The sequence below is a fragment of the Mytilus galloprovincialis genome, chromosome 14, assembly GCF_965363235.1.
Source record: "Mytilus galloprovincialis chromosome 14, xbMytGall1.hap1.1, whole genome shotgun sequence".
Taxonomy (NCBI): Eukaryota; Metazoa; Mollusca; class Bivalvia; order Mytilida; family Mytilidae; genus Mytilus; species Mytilus galloprovincialis.
Window position 1 is genome coordinate 52,488,142 of NC_134851.1, and position 15,015 is coordinate 52,503,156.

Below are 15,015 nucleotides of genomic sequence, written 5' to 3' on the forward strand. Positions count from 1 at the left end.
ATTACTGACAAAGAGAATTACCAGTATGACTGAAGCTATCCACCAGGTGACTCTGTATGAAACATATAAAAGAGGAAATAAAGATAGAAACATCCGTCAGCTGAGTATGCAGGAAACTGTTGATTTTGATGAAGGTGAAGATGATATCGAAATAAGGAAAGTTGGCGGGAAAAGATATGTAACTGAGGAGAGGCTTACACAATTTGAAAGTGGGATCACTCAGTCATTAGGGGAGATAATTCAGAAGGAAATGACAAAATTTAACAAACCAAATGTTAACCAAGGTTATAGGCAAAACCAGCCGTATAACAAAGACAATAGAACAAAAACAAGAACCACAAGATGTTTTAATTGCAACGAAGAAGGGCATTACATCAAAGACTGTAAAAAACCAAAGAAAAATAAAAGCAGTACAGAAAACAGAGATTTTTCCAACAGCAATGAGACACAAGATGATTCTTTAAACTAATAAGGGCTGAGACTGTCGACCAAGTATCAGCCATTGATAAAATTATTGAAGTTAAGGATATAACTACCAGGAATGGACCATGTGGAGCTTAATTTGATGCATTGACTCATGATCTGAGCTTGAATTTGTTGTTTGAGGGATTTGATGAATTACAGAAGAGTACACCTAGTGATGTAATTGGCAGTGCTGAACCGAGTCAGGCAATAGAGAAAAATATCGTCATTGATCGGGTGAGGGCAGCTACCATTACTGTTCCTTTGGTCATTAACAAGGTTGAAACCAAGGCAGTTATTGACACTGGAGCGGAGGTGAGAGTTTTGAGTGAGGAACTGTATTCTAAAATTCCAAAAGACATGCGACCAGAACTGAAGAAGGCAACAAGGAATTTAGTGGTTGCAGAGGCTGGGAAGCATATGACAACAAGGGGAATAGCACAGATAGAGATGAAACTAGTAAATGAGATTTTCACATGGCCCATGTATGTAGCCCCCATTGGAGACAGCGTATTGTTAGGATGTGACCTGGTTGATGAAAAGGACATAACTATCAACTGCAAGAGGGGACTCCAATTAAATGGTGAGTGGATAGAATGCCAAACCACAAGACACATAGATGGTATAGCTAGAGTTAGGATAAAAGAAGCAATTACCATACCAGCCAATTCTGAGATAATTATTGCTGGAGAGGGTTATGACACAGAAGGATTGTCCAGCCGGTATTCTATACTTGAACCAGTTGTTGAAGATAGTAGAAAAATTATGGTAGCAAGTACGCATGCAGACATGTGTGAATATATAGGAAATATTACAAGTGCAAGTTATAAGGGTAATCAGACGGACAAGGTCGATGTCCAAATGTTGCCTGAACTTTTGCAACATGTTACAGAAGATAATTTAAGTGTTACAGATGAAAATGTTCCTGTTACAGAAGAAGACGGAAACCAGTTTTGTCAGAAGGAAAAAATAAGTCAACTGAAAGATAGTTTCCGTAATACAGATTTAAACCAAACTAAGAAAGAACTTGAGAAGGAAAAACATGTAACTCAAGACACACAAAAAGATTGGAGAAAAAGGAAGAAAATAGCAGTAGAGGATACAGAAGGAGAAAGAACACAAGATACACAGACAGACCAAAAGAGACGAACCAATAATACAGTGAAGCTATTGGAAAAAGAAGACGTTGAAAATTTTAAAAACATTTTATTATACTGAAAAGACACAAATTCAGAAATTTGTTGACATTATTTATATGTATATTGTTTTGTATGCCGTTGGTACAATTTTACCATTATTCATGTCATGAATCGTGATATTAGGTTATTCGTGATTTAAACAAAAACAAATTTTCTTAATTTTAATATTCTATTGAGACAGCAGGTGCTTGTTTAAATTTTGTTCGATTGTATATAATGATTTAATCTTTCGTAGTTATTTAAATTTCGAGACGAAATTCTATTTTTGACGGAGGGCAGTGTTGTGAACGTTAAATATCGCGGCAGTACCTTTTTGTAAACGTAACGTCGTTCCCGGCAAATTTGACAGTTGCCGATTTAACGTTACGAAATTCCGCCAACATGTGGCGTTCGAATAACATCTTTGTTTTCTAGCTTGTTATGAATCCTACATTTCTTTAGTTACTTGTATTTACATGCTTTATATCGTTGAATCGGTGTCGAGACGTACGAAATTATGTTTGCTTTCTTTAAAATTCATATGTATGTACGTACTGACAGTTATTTACATGATTTAACCTTGACCGGCAACGGACTATATTCTTACACGCAAGGATAAGGCGTGCTAAGTATTATAAAAACCGGATTTTTCTTATAACGAAAGGAATTTAAACCGAGCTTGAAAGAATCCAAGAGGTAATAACGCATACACGAAAAACACATTCAAACGTTTTAACATATTGTATTTCATTTACCTGTATTTATTATTATTGATAATAATAATCTCTGATACTTTTAAAAGTTGTTTAGTCATTATTTAATATCCAGAAACCAAAGATATTGTTTTTAAATTAAAGATTGGCAACAATCTTTACAAACACCATAAGTAGAAGGTTTGGATTCATTTTTTGGGGTTATGGTGCCAACAGTTAATTAAGGGCAAAAATGGGACCAAAAACAATATTTTTTGTAGTTTCTGGACAATTACTTGTGTGTAAGTGTATGGATCTCTCTAACATTGTACCACAAGGTTCTATATTACAAAAGGAAGGCTGGGATTGAGTTTTGGGGTTATTGCTCCTTTCATGCAGGAATTTGGGGCCAAAAAAGGGCCAAAACAAGCATTTTTCTAGTTTCCAGACAATAATTTGTGTTAAGTTGTATGGATCTCTTGGAAATTGTACTACAAGGTTGCATACTACAAAGGAAAGGCTAGGATCAAGTGTGGGGGTAATTGCTCCAAGGGCGGATTTAACAAGTTTGGGGTGGTCCAATTTTTTTAAGGGGTTCAAAAAAAATTTCAAAATATTTCAAATTTCAATTTTTGAAAAGTTTCAAGAAGAAATATTCAATTGCACAGTATTGCACAATATATTTATAAGATCTTGACATTTGTTTTGTTTCAGAAACCTATATTATGTCAAAAATGTGATCACTATCCAAATTCAGACAGTATCAAGCTTGAATATTGTGTCCAAATTTGCCCAAACTGTTCAGGGTTCATCCTCTGCGGTCATATCAGGCTGCGCTCAGCAAAGCATTTTATTGGCTTTTATCTTTTAAATCATTCAAAGCAAATCTAACCAGGGATGAACATGTTCATTATGTCAAGTTCTATCTGCCCTGACATTTTCAGAAGCATCAGACAACCTGTTGAAAGGTTGCTTCCTCAGAAGCAAAATTCTTCAGCAAAGTAAGATCTACAAATTAGTCAACATGATCAAAATGGTCAATTAACCCCTTTAAGAGTCATTGCCCTTTATGGTCATTTTTTTTACATTGTTTTGCAAATTCTGAAATCTTTTACAAAAATCTTCTATGAAACTACGGAAACAAATTTAACAAAACTCTGCAACAACCGTTATTAAGGTATCTAGTTTAAAAAAAAGAGTCAGATGACCCTGCCTACCAATCAATATGGCTGACATTGCTAAAAGTAACACATACGGATGAAAAGCAAGTTTTGTCAATTTTTAGCCCACCTGACCCAGAGGCCAAGTGAGATTTTCTCATCACTTCGCGTCCGGCGTCCGTCGTCCGTCGTCCGTCGTTAACTTTTACAAAAATCTTCTCCTCTGAAACTACTGGGCCAAAATAAACCAAACTTGGCCACAATCATCATTGGGGTATCTAGTTTCAAGATTGTGTCCGATGACCCGGTCAACCAACCAAGATGGCCGCCAAGGCTAAAAATAGAACATAGGGGTTAAATGCAGTTTTTGGCTTATAACTCAGAAACCAAAGCATTTAAAGCAAATCTGAGAGGGGTTAAATTGTTTGTCAAGACAAAATATATCTGCCCTGAAAATTTCAGATGAATCGGTCAACCCATTGTTGGGTTGCTGCCCCTGAATTGGTAATTTTAAGGAAATTTTGCTGTTTTTGGTTATTATCTTGAATAATATTATAGATAGAGATGAACTGTAAACAGCAATAATGTTCAGCAAAATAAGATTTACAAATAAGTCTATACTACCGAAATGGTCAGTTGACCCCTTTAGGTGTTATTGCCCTTTATAGTCAATTTTTAACCATTTTTTGTAAATCTGAGTAATCCTTTACAAAAATCTTCTCCTCTGAAACTACTGGGCCAAATTAAACTAAACTTGGCCACAATCATCATTGGGCTATCTAGTTTAAAAATTGTGTCCAGTGACCTGGTCAACCAACCAAGATGGCCGCCATGGCTAAAAATAGATAATAGGGGTACAATGCAGTTTTTGGCTTATAACTAAAAAAAAACAAAGCATTAAGAGCAAATCATACGAAGTTAAATTGTTTATCAGGTCAAGATCTATCTGCCTTGAACATTTCAGATGAAATGAACAACCCGTTGACGGGTTGCTGCCTCTAAATTGGTAATTTTAAGGAAATTTGCTGTTTTTGGTTATAATCTTGAATAATATTATTGATGGAGATAAACAGTGAACAGCAATAATGTTCAGCAAAGAAAGATTTACAAATAAGTCAACACGACCGATATGGTCAGTTGACCTCTTTAGGAGTTATTGCCCTTTATAGTAATTTTTTTTCATTTTTCATAAATTTTTGTAGATTTTTAGACAATGTTTTCTGTAATTACTGGGCCAAGTTCATTATAGATAGAGATTATTGTAGCAACAAGAATGTTCGGTAAAGTTAGATCTATAAACACATCACCATCATCAAAACACAATTTTGTTATGAATTTATCCGTGTCAATTGTTTAATATGCACATAGACCAAGGTGAGCGACACAGGCTCTTGAGAGCCTCTAGTTTTTTAAACGTTATAAATAGAGAAAAATCTTAAAGGAAAAAATATGTTCAGAATAATGAGCTCTACCAATTGTCCATATATATGTCAAAGCTGTTGGCCAAATTCTTATAGGAGTAATTGCCCATAAATACGATTTTTTTTCCATTTTTTCCTTTTTTTCATGAAAACTATGATATGTAGAATTTAACAATTATTTGGATAATTGATGTTTATATGAAGGATTATCTCAGTTTTAGTCAAAAGATAGGGTTTCCCCATTTTGTTATCATCATGTTAGCCTCATTTTCAACTTTCGGATATACGTCATCTATTTTACTGCTTTCAGATCAATAGTAGTGCCCTTTTGTCGTCAGATATTTTCAGTACGTTTTGATTGGATTTTCATATTTTAAATTTCCGCCACCATCCCCACCTCTCTCCTTTTGTTACCAGAACCTCTGGGTATAAGAGAGTAGTCATTATTAATTGTTGTATATACATTTACTTATAGCTGTAATTTTATGACTTTAGTTCTTTGAAATTATGTTTTTGTAAATATATTTTGATATCTTATACTACTCATGCTGACGTATGAAGTTTTTTTTTCTCTACTCATGCTAACGTATGAGTTTCTTTTAACCTCCTCATGCTGACGTATGTGTTTCCTTTAACCTCCTCATGCTGACGTATATGTTTCCTTTAACCTCCTCATGCTGACGTATGTGTTTCCTTTAACCTCCTCATGCTGACGTATGTGTTTCCTTTAACCTCCTCATGCGGACGTATGTGTTTCCTTTAACCTCCTTATGCTGACGTATGTGTTTCCTTTAACCTCCTCATGTTGACGTATGTGTGTCATTTAACCTCCTCATGCTGACGTATGTGTTTCCTTTAACCTCCTCATGCTGACGTATGTGTTTCCTTTAACCTCCTCATGCCGACGTATGAACAGCGGTATACTACTGTTGCCTTATTTCCTTTAACCTCCTCATACTGACGTATGTGTTTGCTTTAACCTCTTTATGCTGACGTATGTGTTTCCTTTAACCTCCTCATGCTGACGTATGTGTTTCCTTTAACCTCCTTATGCTAACGTATGAGTTTCCTTTAACCTCCTCATGCTGACGTATGTGTTTCCTTTAAAGTCCTCATGCTAACGTATGAGTTTCCTTTAACCTCCTCATGCTGACGTATGAGTTTCTTTTATTCTTTACTCATGCTTACGTATGAGTTTCCTTTAACCTCCCCATGCTGACGTATGAGCTTCTTTTATTCTTTACTCATGCTAACGTCTGAGTTTCCTTTAAGCTCCTCATGTTGACGTATGTGTTTCCTTTAACCTCCTCATGCTGACGTATGAAATCTTATTTTCTTCTCATACTGACATATTAGTTTCTTGTAAACTACACATTCTGACATTTGGGTTTCTTTTATACTTTCTCATGCTGACCGATGAGCTCTTTTATTTCCTTTTCATGCTGACGTATGAGTTTCTTTATGTTGATCTAATGTTAATTGGACTATATAAAGTAAGATAACTCTGTATTATGTTTCAACAATTACTGACTTCCTGTTGGATTTATCCTTTTCCTGTTAATGGTAAATTGTGTAACATGTGCTAATAGTTATTAAAATATTAAAACTTATTGATGTCCTTTTGATTTCATTAACACTTTATACCTCATCATGCTGATGTACGAGTTTCTTTAACATCTTCTCATGCTTACTTTTGAGATCTTTTATTCTCTTCTCATGCTGACCTATGAGCTTTGATCTTTTCATGCTGACCTTTTTACTTTCTACTCATGCTGACGTATGTGTTGTTAATCTATTTTTCATGCTGCATGTGCTTATGAGCTCTTTAAAATTTGTATTGTTAAGGTGGAGCTTTTCTACTCTATACTCTGTGATGCTGACTTACGATTTTATGTTTATTTTATTTTCTTACTGAGGTATGAACTTGTTAAAAATTTAATCATGCTGGACTTTTCGATAAAATTGTATACTTTAATCATCAAATTTTATCTTATCCCCTAAGTTTTCTATATATTATTTTTCATTTATATGTTAAAGGGGGATAACTCTTAATGTTTTTATGTGTGTGCAGCTGTTAGTCCCCAGTTTTTTCCATCCAAGATCAACAAAAAATAGATTTTTGAAGTGGTCTTACTCTATTCACGTCTGCAATGTTGGAGAGTGTCCTTTGTTTGATATTCCCATATACCAAGGTGAGTGACACAGGCTCATGAGGATCTCTAGTTTTTTTTATGTTGAAGACAATATTGATAGGAATACTGGAAATTGCAGAATTAAACAAGCAAGCAATGGGACCATGGTTAAGTGGTTTTATTCTTTCAGAAAAAATTCCTTAACATCAACTATCAAAGTACAAGACAAACTAAGGTATGACCTCTCCTACTGAACATAAACAAAGGAACCGTTTCTAATTTCTAAGTTTTCTTTTATTCCTTTTCAGACAAGACAACATGTCAGAGGTGTCTGACTTCCTGGTTTTGTAATGGCGATAGTACTTTACAGCCCTGTGGGAGATGTGATCCTCCCCTGGATAATTCTACATGTGGTCGATCACCTACAGAACATAGTTTTGGCCTGGCTGTCGAATGTACAACGTGTCCACTTGGTTGGGTGTGTATTTGTAGATTAAGTCTACTACCATATTTGAAAAATAATATCCTCACATAAAATGCATGAAATTTCAAGTAAAAGTTCTCATATATCTTTTGATATAGAACAAACTCCATTTTTTTTTTATCATATCTGCCTTTAGAACAGTCAAATTGAATGTTAATAGATTAACATATTTATTGAGATGAATACAAGGCATGCAGACATTTAATTTTGTTGTGTGATCTAGGGTTTGGGTCTGTACATAGTACAGGAGGTAATGATAGCCAAGATGTCATTAATGCAGAAGTTCTTTTTATACTGAAGGAAGTACAAAATATGAATTAATATATAAGAAACATCTAGGTATTTGTCAAAGATCTTTCTTATTAGAATAAGGCTTCTGTGCACAGAACATCATTATAATCATACTGATGAAGAATTAATTAATGTGTGCAAAATATTTATAGTCAATATAGATACTAAAATTTATTGTTTATTTTTTAGCTCACCTTGTCTAATGGGCCATTTACTTTTACAAAAGTCTTCTCCTCTAAAACTGAACTGAACCAAACTTGGCTTCAATTGTCATTGTAGTTTTCTTTAATAATTCAGATATTGACCTAGTCTGGCAAACAAAATGTCAGACATTTCTAAAATAGAATATATGGTGAAAATGCAAGTTTTGTCTTATTCTATTGAAAGCTTACAAATAAAAAAAATATGACGGGGAAAAAGTTAAGAATGATGAGCTCTACCAATTTTTCGTATGTGTCAAAACTGTCAGGGGAGTTCTTTTAGGAGTTTTCTGTCCTTACATAACAAATTTTACAATTTTGATAATTTTTAGTTCACATGCATGGCCTAAAGGGCCAAAATGAGCCTTTCTCATTACCAAGGATCTGGCATCCAAGGTCATCTGTTAATTTTACCAAAATTGTCTCCTCTGAAACCACTGGACCAACTTTAACCAAAATTGACCACAATCACCATTGCGTTATCTGGTTTGACAAATGTGTCTGATAACCCAGCCTGCCAACCAAGATGGCCTACAAGGCTAAAAATAGAACACGGGTAAAATGTAAGATGTATTATTTTAAAACCGTAATTTTTTTTTACAAAAAACTGACCGGGACAAACATGTTGAACTTTACCAACTGTTTAGATACGTCTAAACTGTCAAATGACTTGTTTCAGAATTTATTGCTCTTCAATGACTAATTTTACAATTTTTAGCTCACCTAACCTGAAAAGTCAAGTTAGTTTTTCTCATCACTTGGCATCCGTCGTCCATCTTCTCAATCTGTCGTCGTCGTAGTCGTCGTCTGTTTTCTTTTACAAAAATCTTCTCCTCTGAAACTACTGGACCAAATTTAACCAAACTTAAGGCCACAATCATCATTGGGGTATCAAGTTTTGTCCGACGGCCCTGCCTGCATACCAACATGGCTAAAAATAGAACATGAGGGGTAAAATGCAGTTTGTATGCCCCACCTACGATAGTAGAAGGGCAGCCTGTTTTCTTGTCTGTGCGTCCGTTCGTCCGTCCGTTCGAACGTTCGTTCGTTCGACTGTCCAGTTTCAGGTTAAAGTTTTCGGTCGAGGTAGTTTTTGATGAAGTTGAAGTCCGATCAACCTGAAACTTGGTATATATGTTTCTTATGACATGATCTTTCTAATTTTAATGTCAAATTAGAGTTCTGACCCCAATTTTACGGTCCATTGAACATAGAAAATGACAGTGCGAGTGTGTCATCTGTGTACTTGGGACACATTCTTGTTGGTTTATATCTCTGAAACTAAAGCATTTAGAGCAAATTTGACAATTTGTAAATATGTTCATTAGGTTGAAACCAACACAGCTCACATGGCTAAAAATAGATCCTACTGGTAAAATGCAGCTGGCATATATCTCTGAAAGTAAAGCAAAAGTATAATGGTTTCATACATCAATTGTAAACACAAATATCAGGTGAGTGACACAGGCTCCTTGGACCTCTTGTTTTATTTTTGTCTGTTATCTTAAAAATTGGAGTTATTGCTCATTATTGTTGATTGTCCAGTCTGTTAACACTATCAAAAAAACTCTTCTCCTCTGAAAATATAGGGCCAAATGTAACCAAACTTGGCCACAATCACATCAGGGTATTTAGTTTAGAAAATGTGTTTGATCCCGGGAACAACCAACCAAGATGGCCGTCATGGTAAAAAATAATATGTAGGGGTAAAATGCAAGTTTTGTCTACTATTTTGAAAAGCGTTAGAAACTGACAGAGACAAAAATGTTAAAAACTGTCAGACGACTTCTGATTCGCTGTGAATACCACTGTCACTCTAATATAGTTATAATCAATTTAACTATTGTCAGTTTATTGTTTTAATTTTGTATGCCATAACCATTTAATGTAAATGTGTTTGTGCGAATAAAATATTGTCTATTGTCTATTGTCTATGACATATTGCACTTAAATGGCGATTTTTACCATTTTATTTTCATTTTTGCCTACTTACTTGAAAACTATAATAGATAAAGCAAAACTTTAAACTGCAAAAATTATCAGCAAGATAAGTTCTACAGATAACTCTGCATGAACGAAATCATCAGTTGACTCCTAATAAGAGTTAATTGTCCTTTGATGCAAATTAATACCAATTATTTGCGATTTTGCCTTATAATGTATCTTTAGAATTATTAAAGATAGATATAGACTATATAATCAAAAATAATCGGCAAGGCAAAATCTGCAATTAAGATTGTATGGAGGGAATTGTCTGCTGACTCCTTATTGGACAATTTTCATCTTTTTATTTTGTTTTGTCTGATATGATGAAAATAAAGATAGATAGACACTTTAAATAAAAAAAATTATCAGCAAGTCAAGATCTACTAACAAGTTAAATTTTGTTGATATAGTTATAGGAGTGATAGCCCTTAAATGAGTATTTTTAAACTTGTATTGCAGATATGTGAAGATGGATATGCCACACCCTGTGAAGACTTCCATTATGTTGAATGTAATGACACATACTGTCCTGCAACATGTACCCATTGCGAAAGTGGTTACGCTTGTCGTGGTGGACAAAATTATCTGTGTAATGTTGGGACATACTCTGATGGGAATGTTGGTTAGTATTAAACAGATATCTTACTTTACATCTCACTTACAACCAAATTACATACAGTAATTTTATTATAGAAGACTGTAACATAGTATTTGGTATACTTCACATTTACTTGAAAACTTTGATTTAAAAATATTAAGAGAGGTTTATTAAATTATATTTCATTTTTCTTATTTAGAGTTCTGTGATATGTGTCCACCAGGAACTTATCAAGATCTAACAGGACAATCAACATGCCTAAATTGTCCTGCTGGACACTATAGCTCAAAGATGAAGGATAGATGTAATGTGTGTGAGGCTGGGACATATGCTGCAGCTGATGGTAGTGGTTGTCAGTCATGTTCAGACACAACACAATGTCCTTGTCTTAGATCATCATCACTTTGTTATCTGGAGGAACTTTGTTATAATATGGATGGATCCTTTGACTGCTTGTCTTGCCCAGATGGTTACGAAGGCAATGGGGTCACTTGTAATGATATTGATGAGGTCAGATTTTAATCAATTTGTTGATACATATTTAAACATTGTCTCTTCATTTTATGTTTTAATCCTGTTATCTCTGAAATCCCATTAACATGTCCCTGAATTACTCTTGTCCATCTGTACATCTGTCTGTCCTTATGTTCTAAAATTGGTTTCCATTCTCTGAATTTAGTTTGCCTCAATCAAATGTTATGAAACTTATAAACAATGTTTATTACCAAATCTCAAATCAAGCTTCAATTTTGATGACGTTATTTTAACTTTTCTAAAGTTATGCCCCTTTATAAATGGAAAAATTGCTATATTGTTAGGTTCCATTCTCTAACTTAAGTTTGCCTTAAAAAAATGTTATAAATAGAGAGATACAATTATATGAATGAGTGAAAAGTAAAGAAATGGAACTTACATTTTTAGATTTATGGACAGACATGCCTGCAGGATAAAACATAATATTTTTGCAATGGAAAAGTGAAAATACTTACGGGATTTTCTGAATCTAGAAATTAGAATTTATACATTGATTTTCAGAGCTTCAACTTCTAAAAGTTCTTGTTTCATAATAAACAAGACGAGGATGTGTTAGTAGAGTTGTTGTTCTTCGTCCATTCTTTATGCATTTTTGTTACATTTAGAAACCTTTGTTTGTTCCTCTTTATTGATAACGAAAACGTCTTTGAATATACATTCAGTGGCCTTCTTTTTATATTTTTACACAACCGCAAAATTTGTTTTGGTTCAAATAATTCTATGATGTTATTGTCGTCTGCGTCGTCGTCTGATAAGACACTTTTGGTTTCCTGACAATAACTTTAGTTTAAGTGAATGGATCTCTATGAAATTTTTTTAGAAGCTAGGTTCAATACATCAAAAGGAAGGTTGGGATTGACTTTTGGGATGATGGTCCCAACTGTTTAGTCAAAAAGGGCTTGAAACAAGCATTTTTCTAGTTTCAGGATAATAACTTGTGTAGAATTATTTTTGATTGATCTGAAATTGTACCACAATGTTTTATCAACACTTTTGGCAACACTTTTAGGAATTTTGGTTCTCAATGCTCTTCAACTTCGTACTTTATTTGGCTTTTTATGATTCGAGCGTCACTGATAAGTCTTTTCTAGACGAAACGCGCGTCTGGCGTATATAAAAAATTTAGTCCTGGTATCTATGATGAGTTTATTTATACCACAAGAAGAAGGTTGGGATTCATTTTGGGGGTTATGGTGCCAACAGTTAAGGAATTAAGGCCAAAAACAAGCATGTTTGTAGTCTGGACAATAACTTGTGTGTAAGCGTATAGATCTTTCGGACATTGTACAACAAGGTTCCCTACCACAAAGGGAAGGCTGGGATTGAGTTTGGGGGTAATTGCCCAAAACATGCAGGAATTAGGGGCAAAAAAGGGCTAAAGACAAGCATTTTCTAGTTTCCAATAACGTGTTTTCAAGTGTATGGATCATCTAAAATTGTACTACAAGGTTCCATTCTACAAAGGAAAGACTGGGATTGAGTTTGATGGTTGCTGCTCCAAGGGGAATTCGAAAAGTTTCCGGGGATTCCAATTTTTTAATGGGGTTCATATTTATTTTTTTTTCAAATTTTTTTAAAAGTTTCAAGAAGAATTCTTCAATTGAACAGTATTGCGCATTAGATTTGTAAGATCTTTGACCACATTTATTTTGTGTCAGAAACCTAAATTAAGTAAAAAATTGACCACAATCCAAATTCAGAAAGTATTAAGCTTGAAAATTGTGTCCAAATTTGCCCCTACTGTTCAGGGTTGGACGTCTGCGGTCGTATCAGGCGCGCTCAGCAAAACATTTTAATAATGATTGAGAAAGTTATGGTACCTTTCAGCACCATCTTAATTTACTATTTTGACAATGTTTTTGCATCTTGGTTTTCTGTTTCATGCACAACAGTTGTAGAATATTTGTACCCCCAGTCTTTTGGACCATTCACTATTGAGTGTGGTAAAAATCTCCCTCTTTGACATTTGAGTTGTTTTGATATTTTTCTCAGTGATTAGTTTTCACCAACTTTATTGCAAAACAATTTTTGGTTTGTTTAGTGTAAATACAACCTAGCTCATCAAAAATGTTGTTTAATATCCCAGTAGCTCTGAAAGGTTGTCAAATACATACCTTCCAACTGTCACTATTTGCGGGGGATTTCCCCCATGGAGGCTCCCAAATTGAAATTTTGAAAGCTGGTTTGACCTTATAGTTCAAAAATCCAGACTTTATCATTACTAATGAGAGCAAAAAAAAAATGGTGTCTTCAGCTAGCACAACATTCTATACATCTTATCCAATGGTATTAAGAAATTTATGAATGAAAATAAATACTCAAATATTTAACCAATTCAAATATTCAAATTCAAAATGTTGTTTTTGTGTATAAATACAAATATGAGAAGATGTGGTAAATATATATATATGATTGCCAATGAGACAACTCTCCACTACAGACCAAATGGCATAGAAGCTAACAACTATCGGTCACAGTATGACTTTCAACAATGAGCTAAATATAATAATAGTAACAAAACTTGCATACTTGTTCAGAAATCAAACATGAGAATGTTATTAAAATAAAAAAAAGATGGTACTCAGTAATCAAGACAAGAGATGCTATTAAAATAACATTCAGGTCCCCAATTTTGAAAATGCTATAATATGATATACAGTATTCTAATTTTGAAAATGCATGCTATAAAAATAACATTCGGTATCCCAATTTTGAAAATGCTATAAAAATGATATTCAGTATTCCAATTTTGAAAATTCTATACACAAACAAAAATATTCAATATTCAAACAAGATTATGTTTTAAAATTATATTCAATATTCAAAAATGAAAATTCTATTTAAAAAAAAAATTAAAAAATAATAATAATAATGACAATGTTCAATATTTAACATGTTTAAAGTTTCAAACATGGGAATACTATAGAAATGATATTCAGTAATTCAATGATGAGAATGATATAAAAAGGATATTCAGTATTCAATAATCAGAATTTATAAAAAATGATATTCAGGAAATCCATGATGAGAATTGTATAAAAATGAAATTCAGTATATTCAATTATGAGAATGATATAAAAATTATGTTCAGTATATTCAGTTATGAGAATGATATTACTACTCATCCAGTTAATTTGGTAGATTTAATTTGGATCAACGTTATTTACACTTTATATTTGGTTTGCAGTTTGATCAGATGAAACAATCACAAAGCTAGATAACACAATTAATTATCCAAATTACTTCAATTAAATATTAATTAGTATTATAATTTTCACTGTTATAATTATTAGTTAGATGAGTCATACAAATCTGATCTTGAATTTCATACAAGTCTAATCTTGAATTTCACACAAATCTAATCTTGAATTTCATACAAATCTAATCTTGAATTTCATTCTATAGCTTAGTCACCACTTCAGTTTAATCATGTTTATCTATTATATAGTCATTTTATAAAATTTACTGTTTGCAAAACTATGTATTATTCTTGATAATAATGATGTTTTTGTCCCAGGCGGATAACCCTGGCCTCACAACTTTTTGGAAATTTTGGTCCTCGGCGATCTTCAACTTGGTAGTTATGGCTTTCAAATTTTTTACATCTGAGCATAGTTTTGTGTGGACGTATTTTAACCTGTTACCTTTGGATGGCTTTTATTCTTTTATTTCTCTGTCCTATATTTTCTCCCATTAATCTGTTTATTTATTGTAACCCTGTCGTGTAATGTTGTCATTTTTATGTTATAATTAACATTAAAGCGGGAGGTTTGGCATGCCTCAAAACCAGGTTCAGTCCATCATTTTTTCATAAAATGCCCTGTACCAAGTCAGAAAAATGGCCATTGTTACATTAAAGTTCGTTTCTGTGTGTGTT

At 33.5% G+C, this 15,015-nt stretch overlaps 1 protein-coding gene across 2 annotated transcripts in view; it reads left to right on the plus strand.

Moving 5' to 3' along the window:
• The window catches only part of LOC143059422 (uncharacterized), a 374,671-nt gene that overhangs the window by 224,512 nt on the left and 135,144 nt on the right, over positions 1-15,015 (plus strand). For both annotated transcript variants that reach the window (XM_076232911.1, XM_076232912.1), the window contains exons 44-46: positions 7,354-7,523; positions 10,466-10,628; positions 10,804-11,114. In XM_076232911.1, the coding sequence (XP_076089026.1) occupies positions 7,354-7,523; positions 10,466-10,628; positions 10,804-11,114 (644 nt within the window). The remainder of the gene's footprint in view (positions 1-7,353; positions 7,524-10,465; positions 10,629-10,803; positions 11,115-15,015) is intronic.